At 35.5% G+C, this 19,007-nt stretch overlaps 1 protein-coding gene across 1 annotated transcript in view; it reads left to right on the forward strand.

Annotated features, from left to right (window-relative positions):
* The window catches only part of AFG3L2 (AFG3 like matrix AAA peptidase subunit 2), a 54,465-nt gene that overhangs the window by 21,022 nt on the left and 14,436 nt on the right, over window positions 1-19,007 (forward strand). Inside the window, exons 9-14 of the mRNA XM_036759084.1 lie at window positions 1,143-1,280; window positions 3,161-3,314; window positions 5,986-6,093; window positions 6,192-6,317; window positions 10,518-10,628; window positions 17,751-17,866. Coding sequence (XP_036614979.1) covers window positions 1,143-1,280; window positions 3,161-3,314; window positions 5,986-6,093; window positions 6,192-6,317; window positions 10,518-10,628; window positions 17,751-17,866 — 753 coding nt within the window. The remainder of the gene's footprint in view (window positions 1-1,142; window positions 1,281-3,160; window positions 3,315-5,985; window positions 6,094-6,191; window positions 6,318-10,517; window positions 10,629-17,750; window positions 17,867-19,007) is intronic.

Raw genomic sequence — 19,007 nt, forward strand, 5'->3', positions numbered from 1 at the left:
AAATAACACATTTTTATAGGGTTTTTTTTGTTTTCTTTTTTGTTTTTAGATGTCTAAAGTGCTTTCTTTATAACGCTTTCATGTTGTAGGTGATACTGGTATTATTATTCCCATTTTTTCCAGATAAGAAAACAAGTTCTGAGAGGCTAAATAGTTTTCCCATGGTCACACAGTTAGTAAGTGTCTGATATGGAATTTTTACCCAAGTCACTTAGATGGGAAGGGAATAAGCATTTATATAGCACCTATTATGTATTAGGGACTGCACCAAGTGCTTTTTACAAATATTATCTCATTCGATCTTTACAGCAACCCTGCCAGGTAGATGCTATTATTATACTCATTTTACAGTTGAGGAAACTGAGACAATCAGGTTAAGTGACTTACCCAGATTCATAAAGCTAGTAAGTATCTAAGGCCAGATTTAAACTCAAGACTTAAATAACTCCAAACCCATGCTCTGTTCATTTTGCCACCAGCTGTCAACTGGATATAAAGACAGTGATAAAATTTCCCTAGGTCTCAAGGAGCTTATGGTCTGTTGGGGGGGAAATATGTAAAGATAAGTAAACTCAAAGATATTCAAAATAATTTGAGGTGGGGTGGGGAAAACGCTAACAACTGAAAGAATAAGGAAATGTCATGAAAAATAATTTGAGGATTTAGGTCAGTTTATCCTTATGAGCCAGAATCCTTTACCTCAAATATCTAGGCAGTTTTTATTTTTAATTGCCTAAGTTTAACATTTAAGTTTGTACCTACTTAAGCAATTCTTGTTGAATCAAATTGAATTTTTGTAGGCTTAGACTTACTTATATTTTAAATAACTGGTACCCCAAAGGCCTAGGAAGAAACTTATCTTTGAAACTAAATTCTCATGATGTCAATTAAGTTGAAATGTTTTAAAGTCATTTAGTCTTCTAAAAATTCTTTGGTGTTTTTTTTTTGCTTACCTTTGCTAATAATTGCATTATGATTTTATAGCATATCTCAAATGTTTGAGAAAAATATAGTGTGTATAATTTGTTTTAATATATGAATTATATTCTGTAATTATTTCATGAAAATTGAATTTACTTATGAATTTTTTATGAAATTTACTTTTATGATTTCCCCCCACACCCCCCTTTTTTTTTTTGAAGGGTGCCATTCTAACAGGTCCTCCAGGTACTGGAAAAACACTTCTAGCCAAAGCAACAGCTGGAGAAGCCAATGTCCCATTCATTACAGTAAACGGCTCTGAGTTTTTGGAGATGTTTGTTGGTGTGGGTCCAGCTAGAGTAAGTTTTTGTCCCAGTATGAGAACTTTGTGAAAACAGAAACATGTATTTTAACTTTGAGGAATCTGTCCCCTATTACTGATAGCTTTGAGGATTTCCTTTTTACCAGTGGGCTCATAACGAACCACATTTTGGAAAGCCAGTATACTGTTTTCCTCCTCAGGATTAAAGAATTTTATTTAACCGTTATAATATTTAGCTCTCTCTTTTGAGAAATAATTTTAGTTTATTGATTGGTTGATCATAACCATGAATAGGCATCCCTAGTAAATTTTTATTTTTATGTGGCTAGGGCTTAAAATCTTAGTTGACTAAGAACTCTTGAAATGCAAGGAATTGGTGTTATTTCCACACTTTACCATTTAGCTGTTACTTAAGAACAGGACCAGTTCTTGAAAAAGATCCGACAAATTCAGACTGAAGGGTAAATGACTAGACTTTAAAAAATGTATCCCTTGCTGAGAATATTTTCATTTTAATAGTGGAGAGGAAGGGGAAAAGTTTTAAGTTAAATAAGCATTTAATGGGGATATTTCAAGCATAACTAAGGAGATGGAGTAACCTTTTTTTCAAAGACAGAGCACCTTCCAACTGCCTCTGAAAACAATGCATATAAATCTCCTGTACGTAAAATTTGTACTGATTAGAAATGTCTGAAGTTCTCATCCCACCATCATCTTAGGTTTTTTTTTTTTAATTTACCAGTTTAGGAGTTTATGAAGAAAATAACTTCAATACATCAAGAATCCATGGCTTCATCACTGTATATGCATTCTCCACTTGTGCAGATGGAAACCCCTATATGCCTTTGTAGCTGACTTTCTTAGGTTGCTGTTGCTGACAAGTATCTTCACCTTGTAACCAACCTTCTGTTGATGAACCTTTCCTGATTTAGCTATGCTGGTCCTTAAATGACGGACATACGCTCTGTCATCAAGCTTATACTGAAAGTCTGCCTAGTTTAGTAGGACCTATCAGAGCTTGTACTCTGCTGGCTGGTATTGAGAAATAGAATTATTTTCATGTTATGATATTTGTTGAAGTACAACTTTAATGGAAGTTAGAAAGAAAAAAAGAAAAGTAGGAGATTTTTTTTCTTTAAAATTACTTTTTTTCCTTTTGATAAAATGCTTAATTTGAAATGAGGACTGATATACAATTCTGAAAGGCTAAACCCTTATTTGATATGTAAAAGTAATGTAGCATAGATTTCTGATTACTTGATTATAGAAGCTGTAACTACCAGCAATAATATTAAGCTGCCTGACTTTTAGTATTTACGAAACAATTTTTGTAAAGTACATTGTAAATCTTTTTTCCCCCTTAGTTTTTATAGTAGTCCTGTCAAGAAGGTCAGCAATTTACCATTTTTTTTGAGAAGGAAACTGATACATATTGAATAAAATAATTGCCTTGCCTAATGTTATGCAAATAAATAGAAAGTGAAATTTAGGTAATTTTTGAGTTGTTAAATATTTTAACAGTTAAATGTGATCACTACAGAATAGTCTGAATTTGTAAAACTAATTGTACTCTTAAGATTGGAACTTGATAACATTTCACCTTTTGTAAGGTAAAGATATAATATCTACTTGCTTTTGTTATAAAGGATAATTATTTTATTATAATATGAACATAGTTATAAGGAATCGAAGAACAATTTTGTTCATTCACTGGCTTGAGATGTTAAAACAATTTAATTACCATGTAATAAGATATTTATTTGTTACCTAGAAGAGATGTCTTATTCAAATATATACCAATATATAGTACTGCAATATTAAAATTGTGTGAAGTATAAAGAACATAACTGCAGGTGCTCTTTTAAAATACTGTACCATTAACTAAACTCATTTTCAGTGTTTTGTTTTCTTGTTAAGGTCCGTGACTTATTTTCTGTTGCTCGTAAAAATGCCCCTTGCATTCTCTTCATTGATGAGATAGATGCAGTGGGTAGGAAGAGAGGACGAGGCAACTTTGGAGGCCAAAGTGAACAGGAAAATACACTCAACCAACTTCTTGTAGAAATGGATGGTAAATATACAAATTTATTTTACTTAGAAATGTTCACATTCTCTTATTTATCTAAAATGATAGTGGCCATGAAGATAGAATGATATTACATCACACTAAAACCCTGCAAAAACAACATTCTATTAAAACTTAACCAACTAAACCTTTCTGTAGGTGATTTATAGCTTATATTGATACAAAGACAGCATAAAAATCAAATTTTCCTTGTTAGTTTACCAAAATTTACTATTCGATTTAACTAACAAATTCACTAAGTGACCTCTATATGCAGAACGTTGTGTTAGTCATCTGCTGAGCTATGATATATACATAGGACATAGTTCTTGCCTTTATGGAGCTTATATTCTAGTAGAATGTAATCTCTTGACTTTAATTGTATAATAAAGTGTTTTGTTTGTGATGTTAAAAGAAAATCCAGCTGCTGGCATAGTAAATGAAAATTTCATTTTGATCTCAGAATTCTTTTATCATTCTGAAATATTCAGAGCCCACAGTGAAATCTATGGGTAATCAAAGTTTGAATTTGATTCAACATATATTCCTTCATTGATTAAATAGTGATCTTTCTCTGTTATCACCCAGCAGCTTATCAGAAATGATTACTTTTTTCTTTCGCTTAAGGGAATCAGTTTATGTAACCTTCCATCTTCTATTATAGTACATTTGAACATTGCTAAATATGTAGTAAATGGGAGATTTGGCTTATGCAGTGTTTCACAGTGCATAAATAATTGCCATATAAACATAGTTTTGGGCACATTTATAATTGTTAAACAGCTTGGATTCACAGATTACAGTCCTTAACCAGCTACTATAGGGTATTCCTAAAGTCTGGACACATAGGCAAAAATGTGTATTTTCAAGAAATGAAATGAATGAAATTTTCAACAACATTTTATTTAATTGGAATATTAACAAATAACATCTTCAATATGATTTCCATCATTTGTGATGCAAAGGTTGATGTGCTTTGCAAGATTCATGTGAACTCGATGCAGTAACTCCACATTGCTGTCAATTGCCTATGTGTCCAGACTTTAGGAACACTGTATAACATTTTGAGTCTTTATCGTGACTTAGAGTTGGAGGGAAAAAACCATTTCTTATCTGCATCTAATTTTTCAAATCATCTGTTTTTCTTAAATAAATATCTTTTATATTTCACCTGTATCTGCTGTCTGTCCTCAGGAAACTGACTTTGAACATTTTAAATTACAGATGTGACAATTTTACCACAATTACTTAGCTATGAGGAAGCTAGGTAACATTGTGCATGGAGTGCTGGACATGGAGCCAAGAAGACCTAAATTCAAATCCTGCCTTAGACAGTTACTAGCTTTATGTGACCCCAGGCACAATGTTTTTCGGCTTCCACATTTGTAAAATCAGGATGATAAACAGTATCTACCTCCTAGGGTTGTTGTGAGTCTCAGGTGAGATAACATGTATGTAAAGTACTTTCAAGCCTCAGAACAACTATAGGTATAAGATGAATAGCTGTCTCTATTTCCTTACATGTAAAATGGGAATAATAATAGTAATAAAAATAATACCCAAAGCACCTCTTTTACAAGAGAGTTATAAGGACTAAATAAGATACTTTACTCAAAAGAAATTTGCAAAGCTTTTAGGCACTAAATGTCAGCTGTTATTTTATTCTCTTCATCTTTGTTTGATGAGATATAGATAGAAACGGTCCTGGAACAAGTTGCTATCCTACTGTTATATATTTAACATTCTATGGACTTTGTATAAGTAGATAAAGTAATTGCTTTTTGTAGTAGAATATGAGCATTAGGATATAAGCTCATCCTCTGTAGACTCACCAGAAGAATCTTTTGTACAGTCTTAGTAGCAGAAAACACAACAGGGCATGACTTTAATCTCTGCTAGCTATTTTGAAAGCTTTCCATTTCATGTAGCTTGGACAGTTATGGGCAGCAGTTTGTTCTTTGATAATATTGTGGTTCTAGCATAGTTTATTGGTTCAGGTCTTAAGGATATTTCGAAGCCTCTGTAGTATGAAGATTTGGCATCTCTTAGTTCATGAAAGATGGTGAGCTTCTGATGTATAATTTTAGCTATGAGGTCATGTCTTGCCAGATATTTGGTAGATATTAAGTTTTTATAGTCTTCAGTGATGTGTTGCAGGGTTTCTACCTGTAGTTTACATTATCCCCATTGATCATTGTCTATTCTTAAGAACAACCCTCTGGTAACAGTGATCTGTTCCTGAATTATCACAGAGCTCTTCCATTCCTCTAAATCAATCCACATGACCTAGCCATTTGTTCAGTGATTTTTGAGTATTGTATGAGTTTGTTCATATGTCACTTATGAAGACCTTTTGATTATATTCTTGTATCTTAGCTATTTGATAGGCATAGTTTTGATGTAATCTACTTTCAGTTACATTCAACAAACCCTTTGGTGAGTACCTGTTACCAGCTTTTAATATTGCTTGGTGAAGTGATATGTTCTTGTTTCAAAAGTATTTTTTGTAAGTTTTTTTTCCTGTTTATCATTTTGCTATTTTATTGTTATTGGTAGATATTATTTCTGCTTAATTGCCAAAAGATTATTAGATAATAGACTACTTTGATAGCAGGCATGCTCTTATTTTCTGTACTATGACATTAATAATTCTTACATGTTTACTATCCTCTTTCAGGTTTTAACACAACAACAAATGTAGTCATTTTGGCAGGCACCAATAGACCGGATATCCTAGATCCTGCATTATTGAGGCCAGGGCGCTTTGATAGGCAAATCTTTATTGGTGAGATTATCTTCAATGTGGGATATTATTTCTCATAGAGGATGGATGTAAGTGTTAAATTATAAAAAATCTTGTCTCTCTTTAAAAAAATTACATAGGGCCACCAGATATAAAAGGAAGAGCATCCATTTTCAAAGTTCATCTCAGACCATTAAAACTAGAAGTTGAACTGGATAAAGAGAAATTGGCAAGAAAACTTGCATCCTTAACTCCAGGGTTTTCAGGTAAGCAGATGATTAACTTTTGTATTCTTCATATACATTTTTGAGACTATGATAATTTTAAGGAATACAATAATTTATTTTCCTCCTACCTTGAATTCACCCTTGGGCTACTTAAGAATTTATATAAAACTCAGACCTCCAAAATCAAAATGAAAAATTTAAATAGTAATGATGGAAGGGATTCTTGTTGAAAATTGTGGGGATTTGAAGAAAGAAGAATGGGTCAGTTAAGAAGGCTTAGGCAAGATACCTGATTAAGAAGTGTCATCTAATGCCAGATCCTTCTTACTACCTCAAAACAGCCATATAAAGTAATAAACATAGTGGCAAAAACAAGAAGAAATATTCAAAAGGGAATGGCCACAGGAAAAAATTTAGCAAAGATACCATGAAGCCACTCTGTGATGAGTAGACCTCACATTCTCTTCTACTAATTAGAATGACAATGGTCACTGTAGCAACTACAGGGACATAAGGCTATTAGCAAATGTTATAATTCCATACTAAGGACTTTCAGCAGCCATCTGAGTCACTGTCACTACCTCTTAGTCTCATGTTAGCAGTAATCTGACCAGACTCCCTGTTGTAACAATTTGGCTAGCAGCTGCTGTGGGGGTGAAAAACCAATACAAGCCCAACAACAAGAACACTGCAAGCCCAGGTTCTTTTGATCTGCTTTACTAAGGAAAACAACGTTAGGGGGTTAACAATCTTACTTTAATCCAATGTGTAAATATCACTCACTCAGCTCAGGGGGAGAAGCCAGCACCCTGAACTTCAGAGCAAACATAAACAAATTACAAACATAAATTTATAAACTGACCAAGTACAATTCATAGTTACCAAGGAACCATCAACAACTGAGTTTAGCCGGGAGCTCGACAAGGGCTGACCCAGAGTCATGCACCGCTCCTGCTGTGGCTCAGAGCTCCAAAAGAGAAAGGCAACCTCTGGGTTTATGTATCTCATTCAGGGTCAAAGGTGAGTCACACATGTGACTCACCCATGTGACCTAAAATCGTCACAAAAATGCAACTTAAACCCACATGGTCTAAAAGCCTCTGATGTCACAAACATGTCACTCAAACTCATGTAAACTAGGCTTTCCATTGAGGCAAGGAGGTCATGAAGGACTCCTAATTTAATCAAGGAAACAAAGGCCAAACTCTTCAAGGGCACTTGGTTGAACTGAGTGCTAAGAGCCCATCTTGATTGCCAATACACTCCCTTATCCTTAAACAAGCAGAAGTTCATGAGTTTGTCCAGTAGCAGTGATAAAGACAAGAGGGACTAATTAGTTATAGGAGAGAGGGGGTCTGAACAATGAAACCTGCTTTGTCACTATCTGGAATAGAATCTGTGGTTATAGATTTAGGAATTGAGGGAAATTTAATGGTCATCTACACTCTTCCTCCATTTTTCTTGTGAGGGATTGACTTGCTCAGAGTTCATAGAGATTAGCAAGTGATTGCCAGAATTTGAACACTTAATGCAGTGAATTTTCCACTGTTATTCTGATAAGACTGAGTTGAGATGTATCTAAGTCATGCATTCCCTCAACAAAACAGCTGGAGTTGTGCCAAATAAGATAAAACCATCAAAGAGGGAAAAGGAAATTCCCCAAACAGAAGTCCCTGGGGGGGGGGAAGATACTAAAGAAATAAGCAAGCAAAATAAAGCAAAAATTTCCTAATACAAGTGAGTAAGAAATCCCAGTTTAAGATTTCAGAGGAATAATATAATTCAGCAGCAACTACAACTAGAATCTCAGAAAAGAGACTGTTCACAAGCATGCCCCGAGTAGTTGGAAGGCTTATTAAAGAAACTGAAGTAAGTGATAAGGAATGAAATTAGAACTCTGAATGAAAAAACTTTAAAAATTTGTTGGATTAGAATGGTAGTTAAGAAACCTTAAAACAGACATTTTAAAGGAAAAAAAAAGAAAATTTTATCATTGGCCTTTTTATTTCTATGAAACAGTTTTAGAGCAAAGTCTTTTGACAACAAAACAAAGTCTTTTGACTTTGTTGACTGTTGTCTTTGGATAACAAAACTGGAAAAATATATGAGATTCTGGTTGTAAATCAAAAATAATTGATCCAGAAAAACAGAGCTTAAAGAGAGATTCTTAGGAACACTGACCTTCCAGAAAAACACAATGAAGTAAAAAACTTGAATGCCATATTTCAAATTCTCATAAAAAGATTGCCTATAAGTGCTGGCAAAGAAAGCAAAGAACAGGTTTGAATCCCATGGACCAAGGAAGAACCCCAGGACTAATGCATTGAGAAATATAATTGTCAAGCTCCCAGATCAGAGAGAGAGAGAGAGAGAGAGAGAGAGAGAGACACAGAATATCGTGACTACAGCTAGTTACAGTGTAACTAAAGAATCATTCCACACTATACATCAGTCCTGAGAAAGGAAAAGAAAGATCAGAAATTTGTTTATAAAAATGGAAAGAAAATGGCTTGCACCCAAGAATAATTAAAAAGTTGAAGACAACCATACATAAAAAAAACCAAAGACTTTTAGTAGAATTGATGATTTCTAAGCATTTTTGTTAAGAAAACCAAAGCTGGGCAGTCTCTGAAATGCATGCAGTGGACAAATGAAATTCCCAAAAGATAAGCATGAATAGTTCAAAAGGCCAAATACTTAACCAGTGTTTACATTCTGAACGGGAGGGGAAAGACTGTGATTATTATGTCTCAGATGGGTCTAAAAAAGTAGAAGCAGCAATCATGATCTTGGACAAGGCAACAGTAAAAAAGATATAATGAAGAAGCAAGCAGAGAAACTATATTGTGCTTAACAGTACCGTAAATAATGAAAGTAATATCAGTATTAAATTCATAAGCACCAAATGATATCACATCTAAACATTTAAAGGAAAGATTGACAATTACGAAAGAACTTATTAGTAAGAGGTAGTACCTGAGTACTTTATAGTGTTTCAAATTTAGATAAATTTAAAAGAAATATAAATGAGAAAATTAAAGATGGATCTTATGGCAGTATGTTTGTCTTTGAAAACTATTGAATGGAAATCTTAAGCAGTACATTTATTTGTAGAAGTGCATCACAAGGACGTTTACAAATGCTCACATACTAGGACATTAGCTCAAATGCCGTAAAGCAAAAATATTAAGCATTTTATAGATCATAACAATAAAAATTATAATTAATAAGGAAATATGAACAAAGAATACAAAATTAAATTGAAGACTAAATAATGTTAATCTAAAGAACTAGTGGACCAAATAACATGTTTTAAAAACAATACTAAATTAAATTAGAGAACAACACTAAAACAGCATCCTAAAACATGTGGGATGCTGCTGAGGCTTAATGGAAAATATGTAGCTTTGAATACATATTAAAAGAGACAAAGAAAAGACCAGTTAACTGAGTGTGCAGCTTAAAAAACTAGAAAGTCATCAAACTATCCATCCCAAAAGAATAACAAAAGTAAGCAGAAATTTTGAAAATCAAAAAGTTCAACAAAATTGACAGCAAAAGATTTGTACTGATAAAGCTTAAGTTTGTTTTTTGTAAAGATCAAAAAAATATAAACTGTTAGCTAATTTGATTTAAGAGAGGACAGGGTAGAGAGAGAGAAACCAGATTGCAAAATAAAAAATGAGGTGGAATTCACAACAAATGGAGAAGAAATAAAGAAAATTATTAGAAACGCTTATCTCTAAGAATGGAACAGGGAGTTGATGATTAATATGCTAATCTTTTACTTGATTGTTACGTTAGAATTTCAGAATTAGTACCCTTTCAGTTACTTGATCTTCTCACATCATTTTCTGAAAAATTGATAAAAAGGAATATACCATATGGAAAAAATTTTTAAGTGTTCTGCATAATTTAAAATTTAAATGTTTAATAATCTTTTAGTTATTTTAATGTTTCTCATTTGTTTCCAACAATATAATGATTCATGTAGATCATTAAAGTGAAAAGCATTGCCGCTCTTTTATCCTTTTATAACAATTTGAGGTGAACTTCCTGAATATCCTTTGCAGTAAAACATTCACAAATATATCATTGATCATTCTGAAAAGCCAAATAATTCTAAGGGCAGGGAAGATGTTGATCTTAAAGGATTATAATTTGATTAAGCATGTTTTGTGTTTGTGAGCTGGTGGGATATTTATTTTGTTCATTTTGTTCATTTTCTTCATTTTGCAGGAGCTGATATTGCTAATGTCTGTAATGAAGCTGCCTTGATAGCTGCAAGACACCTTTCAGATGCCATAGATCAAACTCACTTTGAACAAGCAATTGAACGAGTGATTGGTGGTAAGAAAATTAAATGTCCAAAGACAAGAAAAAGTATAATGGGATAAGAACATTTCTGTGTCAGCAGAACTGGGATAGGGAAAGAGGAAAAAGTAAAAGTAAATAAAGGAAGCCCAACTTCAGTGACAAATCAAATTCAAAAATGTTCTCAGAACTATTAATTCAGTTGAATACATTTTTATTAGTTGCATTTTCAGTGCAGAGCATGTTGGATACAAAGACAAAAATTAAACAATGCAAATTAAGCAATGTAGCTGACATTTTATGTTATACTTTAAAATGTATAGAATGCTTTACATCCATTATCACATTTGAGCCTTGTGGGAACCCTTGTAATTCAGTTATTACAGATATACCAATTTTATAGACAGAGGAACTTAGGCTCAAAGAATTGAATTACTTGCCTTTGGTTAATGAATCAAAGAGAGGCAGGACTTGAAGTCCTGACCAAATCTAGGACTGAATTCACAATAATATGAAAGCTTACTCTCTTCAGAAGCATGTTCAAAGATAAGGATAATAAAAGGCAGTTTGAGGAGAGAGGGAAAACACTAGGAACAGGGAGGCTTCCTGGAGAAAATGGTGCCTTATGCTGAGCCTCTAAGGAAGATTAGGATTCCAAGAGGTGGAGATAAAGGAGTATATTCCAGACTAGAGGACAATATATGCAAATGAATAAATGTGGACAATAGAGTCAAATTGGCCGGTTTCTAGTAAGTCTAGTTTGGTTGGACTATAAACTGTATATTGGAGAGTAGTCTGAAGTAAGGCGGGAAGGTAGGTTGGAACAAGATTAGGAAGAACCTTGAATGCCAGGGTAAGGAATTTGTTGTATTTTTTTTTTCTAGAGGCAGTGGAAAACTACTGAATTTTTTTGAGCAGGAAAAGAGCATAGATCTATCTTAAGATTATTTTGACAGCTTTGTGGTAGATATATTGAAAAAGAGAAAAGATAAATAATTGGGAGAACAATCAGGAAACTACTGTGATAGCCCTGGATATGAGAGATGAGAAAAGGAGGCAGATGTAAAAAGATTTTGTGGAGGCAGAATTGATCTTCTTAAGGAAGGGATTTTAAATTTGAAGGGTGAGAGAGAAAAAGGCAACAATGGCTCTATTCCCTAAAAGGCAGAGGGAAAATTAGAGGAATTTCCATTTTAGATATATTCAGTTTGACATTCCAGAGAGCTTGCTTGGTAGAGATATCCAGCAGGCATTTGGAGATGCTGGCACTTAAGAGAAAAATTAGGACTGGATCTATAGATTTGGGAGCTATTTGTGTAGAGGTGATAATTGAAGCCATAGTAGTGGATGAGATCACAAACAGTACATATACAGAAGAGGAGGGAGCCAAGAACAGAGCCTTGAGGCTCACTGACACTTTAGGAAGTATAAAATAGCAAACTAGAAAAAAGACTGAGAAGGAAGGAGTCAGAAAGACAGACGGGAGATAGCAGTGTTGTGGAAGCTGAAGGGTTAGACTATGTTTTAGGAGAATGGTCAATAGTACCTGAATCTGCCCAGCAGAAGAATGGTCAAGGAGGATGAGGATCCAGAAAAGGCCCATAGATTTAGTAGCTGAGGTCTGGTAGTTTTTTAGGGGAAGCTTCAGTAGAATGGTGGAATCAGAAGCTAGATTACAAAGAACTGTAGGCTACTCTTTTTAAGTGGAAATAAAGGGCAGGAGAGATGTAGGATACTAGCTTGGATGGCAGGGTCAAATGAAGTTTGTTTATTTTTTTTTCTTAAATGCTAGAAAGGAAGGAAACATTTATTAAACACCTACGTGTGTGCCAGGCACTATGCTAAGGGCTTTACAAATATTTTCTCATTTAATCATCACAACATCCCTGGGAGGTATTATCCCCATTTTATAGTTGAGGAAAGTGAGGCAGGCAGAAGTTAAGTGACTTGTTCAGAGTCACAAAGCTAGTGAATGTCTAAGGCTGAATTTGAACTCAGGTCTCCCTAACTCCAGGCTCAGTGCTCTAGCCACTGTGCCGTGTAGCTGACAGGTAAGATATGAATATATTTGTAAGCAGCAAGAAGGAGCTAATAGATAGGGAGACATTGAACATGAGACTGAGGAAGGAATAATTGATAGAGCACAGGTAGAGGGGGCAGGATCTAGGGAATAGTATTGGAAATAGTATTGGCGAAGAGAATGGCCACCTCATACTCAGAAATTGGAGCAAAGGAGAAGAGAATAGATAAAGATGTCGAGGGGCTTTGAAATGGACCAGGTAGATGAAGGAACTTACAACAACTGGCCTCAGTTTTTTCAGGAAAGGGGAGAAGTCATGTCCCATGGCATAGTGTACCATTAGAGGCTTAAGAAGGGAGAACATTTAGAACAGCTGATACAGGTGCCTGATAGGGAGGCAGTCATATAAAAGGATTGCCGTGCAGCAGTGAGGACTTGGTTGTTTTTACATAACATGAATTTTTAATGGACCCAGTCAGAGTAGTTTTATGGTTTTCTCCAGGAGCATTCAGAAGTTGGGCAATAGGAACAGAGAAGGTAGATGGGAGGATTTGACCCAAAGTGGAGGATTGGTGGGGTATGAACAGTGGAAGTAGGGAGCGAACACTTCAAGGGAAGAGAGTAGCACAGTTGAACTACCTGACTAAAAAGTTGAGACTGATAGAAAATATTTACGTAACATTTATTTTTTGAGTAATTGCTAAATGCTAGACATTCACTGATTGATGAAAGTACTCATTAGCTTACCTTCCTTGATACCTGAGTAAAGAATAGTGATGAGGGTGGCAAAGGTTTTTGGGAAAACAGACACAGTGCATGGGTAGTTCTGAGCAGCAGCCCTCATATACGTAGCACATACTGGGATCATGGAGGAAATTTAGTTTTTAAAACGGACATTTCATTTCTAAACTTGTACACAGTGAACTAAATGAATAATAACTACAAATAGTGACATCAGAAATGCAATGTGATCTTTAAAAGAGTTACTGCTGAATACAGATCAGAGCTTACTATTTTCTCTTTTTTTGTTTTTTCTTTCTCTTGGTTTTTCCCTTTTGTTCTGATTCTTCTTTTACAACATGACTAATGTGGAACTATGTTTAATATGATTGTACATGTATGGCCTGTGTCAGATTGCTTGCCATCTTGGGGAGGGAGAAAGGGTGAAAAAATATTTGCAACTCAAAATCTTACAAAAGTGACTGTTGAAAACTGTCTTTCCATGTAATTGGAAAAAATAAAATACTCAAGTGCGGGGGAAAGGATGTAAAAAAAAATAAAGAGCTAATAAAAAGAAAAAAAGGTTATTGGTATAATGAAGTAGCCAATTCTGTTCAACGTTGGTCAGTGATCTTGTGACAAAATATTATTGGCTGCATGCTATATGCAAAGTGCTATTGGTGTACAAAAAGCATTATAATATATGGTTTGTGTGTTTTTTTGAATTTTTTTTTTGTTTGTTTTGTTTGGAACGGACCTGAGATTTTGCCATCAACGTGGGGTACTTCTGGAGTACACCTCCCTCCGGCAATGCATATCAGCAACTCTTCTGTAATGTAGAGCTTTGTAATTTATGAGTTGCCTGGGTCCCTGAGAAGTTAAGTGATTTGCCCATAGTCCAGCTCAGAGCTGTCCAAAATACGGGCCCCACAGTGTGATGGGTCCCGCCTACGAGCATGGAAATTTACATAAATGCTTTAGTAAATGAAGCCGAGCTACTGCAGAGCTCTCACTAAAATGGCAAATCGAAATATATTGTCTGTTGTTTCAATAAAAACCTAAGGTTGGACAGCCCTAGTCTAGCTAGTAAGTAGCTAGTACATGTCAGAAATAAGTGACTTGCCCATAGTCTAAGTAGTAAGTAGCTAGTCTATGTCAGAAATAAGACTTGACCCTACATCTTCCTAACTGCCACTATGGTTCTCCATAAATTATGTCATTCTGCCTCTCAGTATATTCCCTTAAAGAGCTTATAGTATAATTGGAGAGTCAAGACTTATACACATAGAAAGATAACAATACAGTGTTGAATATGGTAAATGTCAAATGAATTCCACAAACAAATATTGTGGGAATTCTGAGGAGGATTTCACAGGGGACAGTGGGTTGAAGGCAGTCAGGGTAGGCTATATTGACCCAAGTAAGAACAAAATTATATTTGAAGAATAATTAGGATTCAAAGAAGATAGGAAGATAACCAGGATAGCATAGTATCATAGAAGTCAGGTATATGGCAGTCTAGAAAACTTCTCTGGTTCTCTTGACCCATCCTTTCTTGGAGCACAGTGTATGTGTTGTAGATAATCCAGCAAACTTTCTCCTATACCATCTAACTTTTATGGAATCTTTGCCTGGTGCCTTCTTCATTGGGAATTGTGCTTCCAGCAACCAGTAATTGGTACCTCCTTGCGTATAATATCAGAGGAGTGAAACCTGTAAGACATGCCTTAGCAAGATCTCCCTTTTCCTTGTAAAACCCTAGGGGGTTCTTGTCTATATCCCGAAGGTGTCTTTTGTGTGGGAAGAAATCCAGGCATACCCTAGGAAGTGTGACAAGAGCCTGACATAATGTGAATGCTTAGTCTAGAGGGTGCCTTTCTCAGGATTATAGATGCCCTTCCTCTTCTGGCTGTGGTGTGAAGATAATCTCACCCAAGGCCTGGATAGCAGTCATGTTGTACCTGCCAGATATGTGGTTGCACCATTGTCCTATTTGGTGATCATGAGCCAGAGGTATCCTTCATCTCCCTTCACATACCCCATGCCCCCAGTTTTCTCAAGTTAATCCATAAATACCTTTGTTTATGTAAGTTAAAACATTGAATAGATGCTTGTTGCTTTTAGTTTTGTTTGCCAATCTACCTGGAAATCTCCCAAGTCCCCAAAAGCAGCAGCAACAGACTGGAATGACATGACAAGAGAATTTCAATAAAGTTAATAGTGCCAAGCTACAGAGAGATCAAGGAGAATGATCCCTGAAAAAAGGCCATTCAGTCGGGCAGAGGGTTATTATTAAATTTTATGAGTGGAGTTTCAGTAGTTCAATAGGTATACCAACCAGATATAAGAGATTAATCAGTGAGGAGATAGCATTGGAGACTTGGGGTATAGCACACCACTTCCAGAAATTTGAGATTTCAAGGAAGCACAGCTAGAGGATAAAAGCTAAAGGGGTAATCAGGTGATTGATTTTTTTTTTCCAGATAGGGAGACCTGTATACATTTGTTGGTAGAGAGGAAAAAGCCAATGGAAAAAGATTAAAGATGCAAGAGAGAGAATGGATGTTAAATATAATATGCCTATGCCTTGTGAGACAGATGAAAACTTACAAGTTCAAATTTCAACCTTATTGAACCAGAAACTGTCTTGTGATAGATTGTCATATCGAAATGTGTCAAATCTCTGTGGGATTTCAGGTACTTGGCAGTAGGGATTTCAGTTCATCAAAGTCACTTCATTAGGCCAGAGTAGCAAGCTATCTTATTTGTTGAAAAAAATGAGAGCTTTGTATCTCATTCTTCCTTTTTATCTTTGTAATTCTGCTGTATGCTTCTCTTTACATTTGATGCCAATTTTGCCTTTATTATCATAAACTAAACAGTTCTTGTAGTAAATTATCAAAACTAACACTCCCAGGCCAGTGTTCTGGAGTCAAACAAAACAAAATGAATAGCACTCCTATACTAATTTGCTATAGATATAAGGGGGTGTGTGTGTGTGTGTGTGTGTGTGTGTGTGTGTGTGTGTGTGTGTGACAATTATAGGCATATAGAAAAGCTACATGATCTAGTTTGCTTAAGATCACTCACTAGAGTTCTTTAAGCAAAGGCTGGATGACTTCTTGTTGGGAATATCATATAGAAACAGATTCTTTTTTAGATTAGATGGCCTTTGAGGCACTTTCCAACTCAGTGATTCTGAAATAACAGAATCTTAAAAATCAGTTTTGTCTAGCTTGAGATATATCTTGCTTAAAGGGGAATCTTTCATTTTTGGGTCTCTGTCTAGCCACTGAAGTCCAGCCTATTCTTTGCCTTCTTTTTTCACTCCAAGAATATTGCATTACCCAGATCTTACTTCTAACTATTGGCTAGCTCTCCTGGCCCTCTAAGCAATAAATTTTTCCCAATTCAAAATGTATTCCTCTTTTTCCTCTGCTAGACTTTGCCTTCAGCTAGAACTCAGAGACATTTAGACTTTTATAATAGGTGATTCTTGGCTATCCAGTACCAAGTAATTCTCTGCACCCAGTGGAGAACTTTTCACAGTTTCCTGGTCAGCAGTTCCATTACAGAAACATTTATTAAGTACTTGCTATGTGCAAGGAACTGGTCTGTGAACTGGGAGTACAGAGACAAAAACCAAAACAATCCCTGTACTTGAGGAGCTTCCACATGCAGCATGTATGGAGATAAGTAAAATACAAAGTAATCTCAAGAGGGAGAGACTGCTAACAAATGGGAGGATCAGGAAAGCTTTGTGTAGGAAGGGCCACTTGAGCTGTGCTTTGAAGAAAGATAGGAGTTCTCTGAGGGAAATGTGAGGAGAGAGAAGGCATTCTAGACATGAGAGACATCTCTGCAAGGGCAAGAGCAGCCTGGTACAGGGAGAAAGAACACTGACTATGAATTCAGGATCTGTGTTCACATCTTGTGATCTCTGACAAGTCCCTGAGCCTTCCTGATTTTCTCATCTATAAATGAGGGAGTTGGACTTAGATGACCTCTGAGATCCCTTCCAGCTTTAGATCTATGATCCTATGAATGTTACATATGACTATCAGCTACCAGGCCCATTTAACCAGATTAAGGAGTATCTGAAGGGGAATAATATGAAATAAAATTACGAATGTATGTGGGAATCAGGTTGTTAGCAGTGAATTTATTTTTAAAAATTAAGCTACATACTGACTTTTAATTATTTTCTAAAACAGTTTGTGGGGAATAGAGGATGTATATGTTTGTGGTTTTTGAATATGTTATTGCAGGAATTTTGGAGTTGACCTTTTATAAGCCAAAGGAACTTTTGAAATCCCATAGGCAACTAAGTACCTAAATCATTGTTTAGATAAAATTTATCTTATTATAGCGTGTTATTAAAATGGTAGGTTTTGATTTTTCTTTCTTTTTTTTTTTAGGCTTGGAAAAAAAAACTCAAGTATTACAGCCAGAGGAGAAAAAGACAGTAGCATATCATGAAGCAGGGCACGCAGTTGCAGGCTGGTTTCTGGAACATGCTGATCCACTTTTAAAGGTAAAGTAATTTTCATGAACATTACAGATGTCAGTAAATTGCAAAATGTCTTTAAAGGAAAATCCCATACATAATAGAGTATAAAAACATAAGATTGTTTTTCTCTGAAGAGATTATAATATTAAAAGAAAATTAAAGAAAACATAGCCCAGTTTGGAATACAGTTTTTTGGAAATTGTAGATTTAGGGGAAATAGAAAAAATTTAATGGAGCAATATGACAGGCACATCTTTATGTTCTTTTGGAGGGATCTTTATTCTGCTTTTGAGGTTGTTAGGAATATCATATCTGTATCTTTCTTTTGGTTGAGGTATCCGGAGGATGAGTTACTAGAAAGCTTGTGAGTGATTCTGTGGGAATATGCATAGAACACTCAAAACTGCACGGTGCAGTTGAGAACGTTCCTCATTTGCTGAGCACAATACTGGGATTATATATAGGTGACTGAATCCCAGAGTCTTTATGAGGGTTTTATGAATTAGAAGATTACTTTCACTTCTGGGGCTCTGAGGTAGCTGGAATTTTCCAGCCAAGGGCCCTTCATTTGGAAAACTAACATTCTACTTTGGAAATACAGTATGTACAGATACAAGTAAATACATAGTACAGACAAGATAATGTCAAGAGGGAGAGACAGCTAACAAGTAGAATCTGGAAGAGTGTGTTGGCAGTGAAAATGGGCTCTTAGCACTCAGTTCAACCAAGTGCCCTTGAAGAGTTTGGCCTTTGTTTTCTTGATTAGATTTGGGAGTCCTTGGTGACCTCCTTGCCTCAGGGGGAGGGCCTAGTTTACATGAGTTTGAGTGGCATGTTTGGGACATCAGAGGCTTTTAGACCACGTGGGTTTAAGTTGCTTCTTTGTGACAATTTCAGGTCACGTGGGTGAGTCGCATGTGTGACCCACCCTTGACCCTGAAAAAGATATAAAACCAGGGGTTGGCTTTCTCTTTTTCGGAGCTCTGACCCACAGTGGTGGTGGCATGTGTGACTCTGGGCCAGCCCTTGTTATGAGCTCCCGGGCTGAATTTAGATGTGTTTGGTCTGTCTGTCAGTGTTTGTAATTTGTTTGTATTTGCTCTGAAGTTCAGGGTGCTGGCTTTTTCCCCTGAACTAAGCGAATGGTATTTGTATGCTGGATTAA

This window comes from Trichosurus vulpecula, chromosome 1 (assembly GCF_011100635.1).
Source record: "Trichosurus vulpecula isolate mTriVul1 chromosome 1, mTriVul1.pri, whole genome shotgun sequence".
In the NCBI taxonomy this organism is placed as follows: Eukaryota; Metazoa; Chordata; class Mammalia; order Diprotodontia; family Phalangeridae; genus Trichosurus; species Trichosurus vulpecula.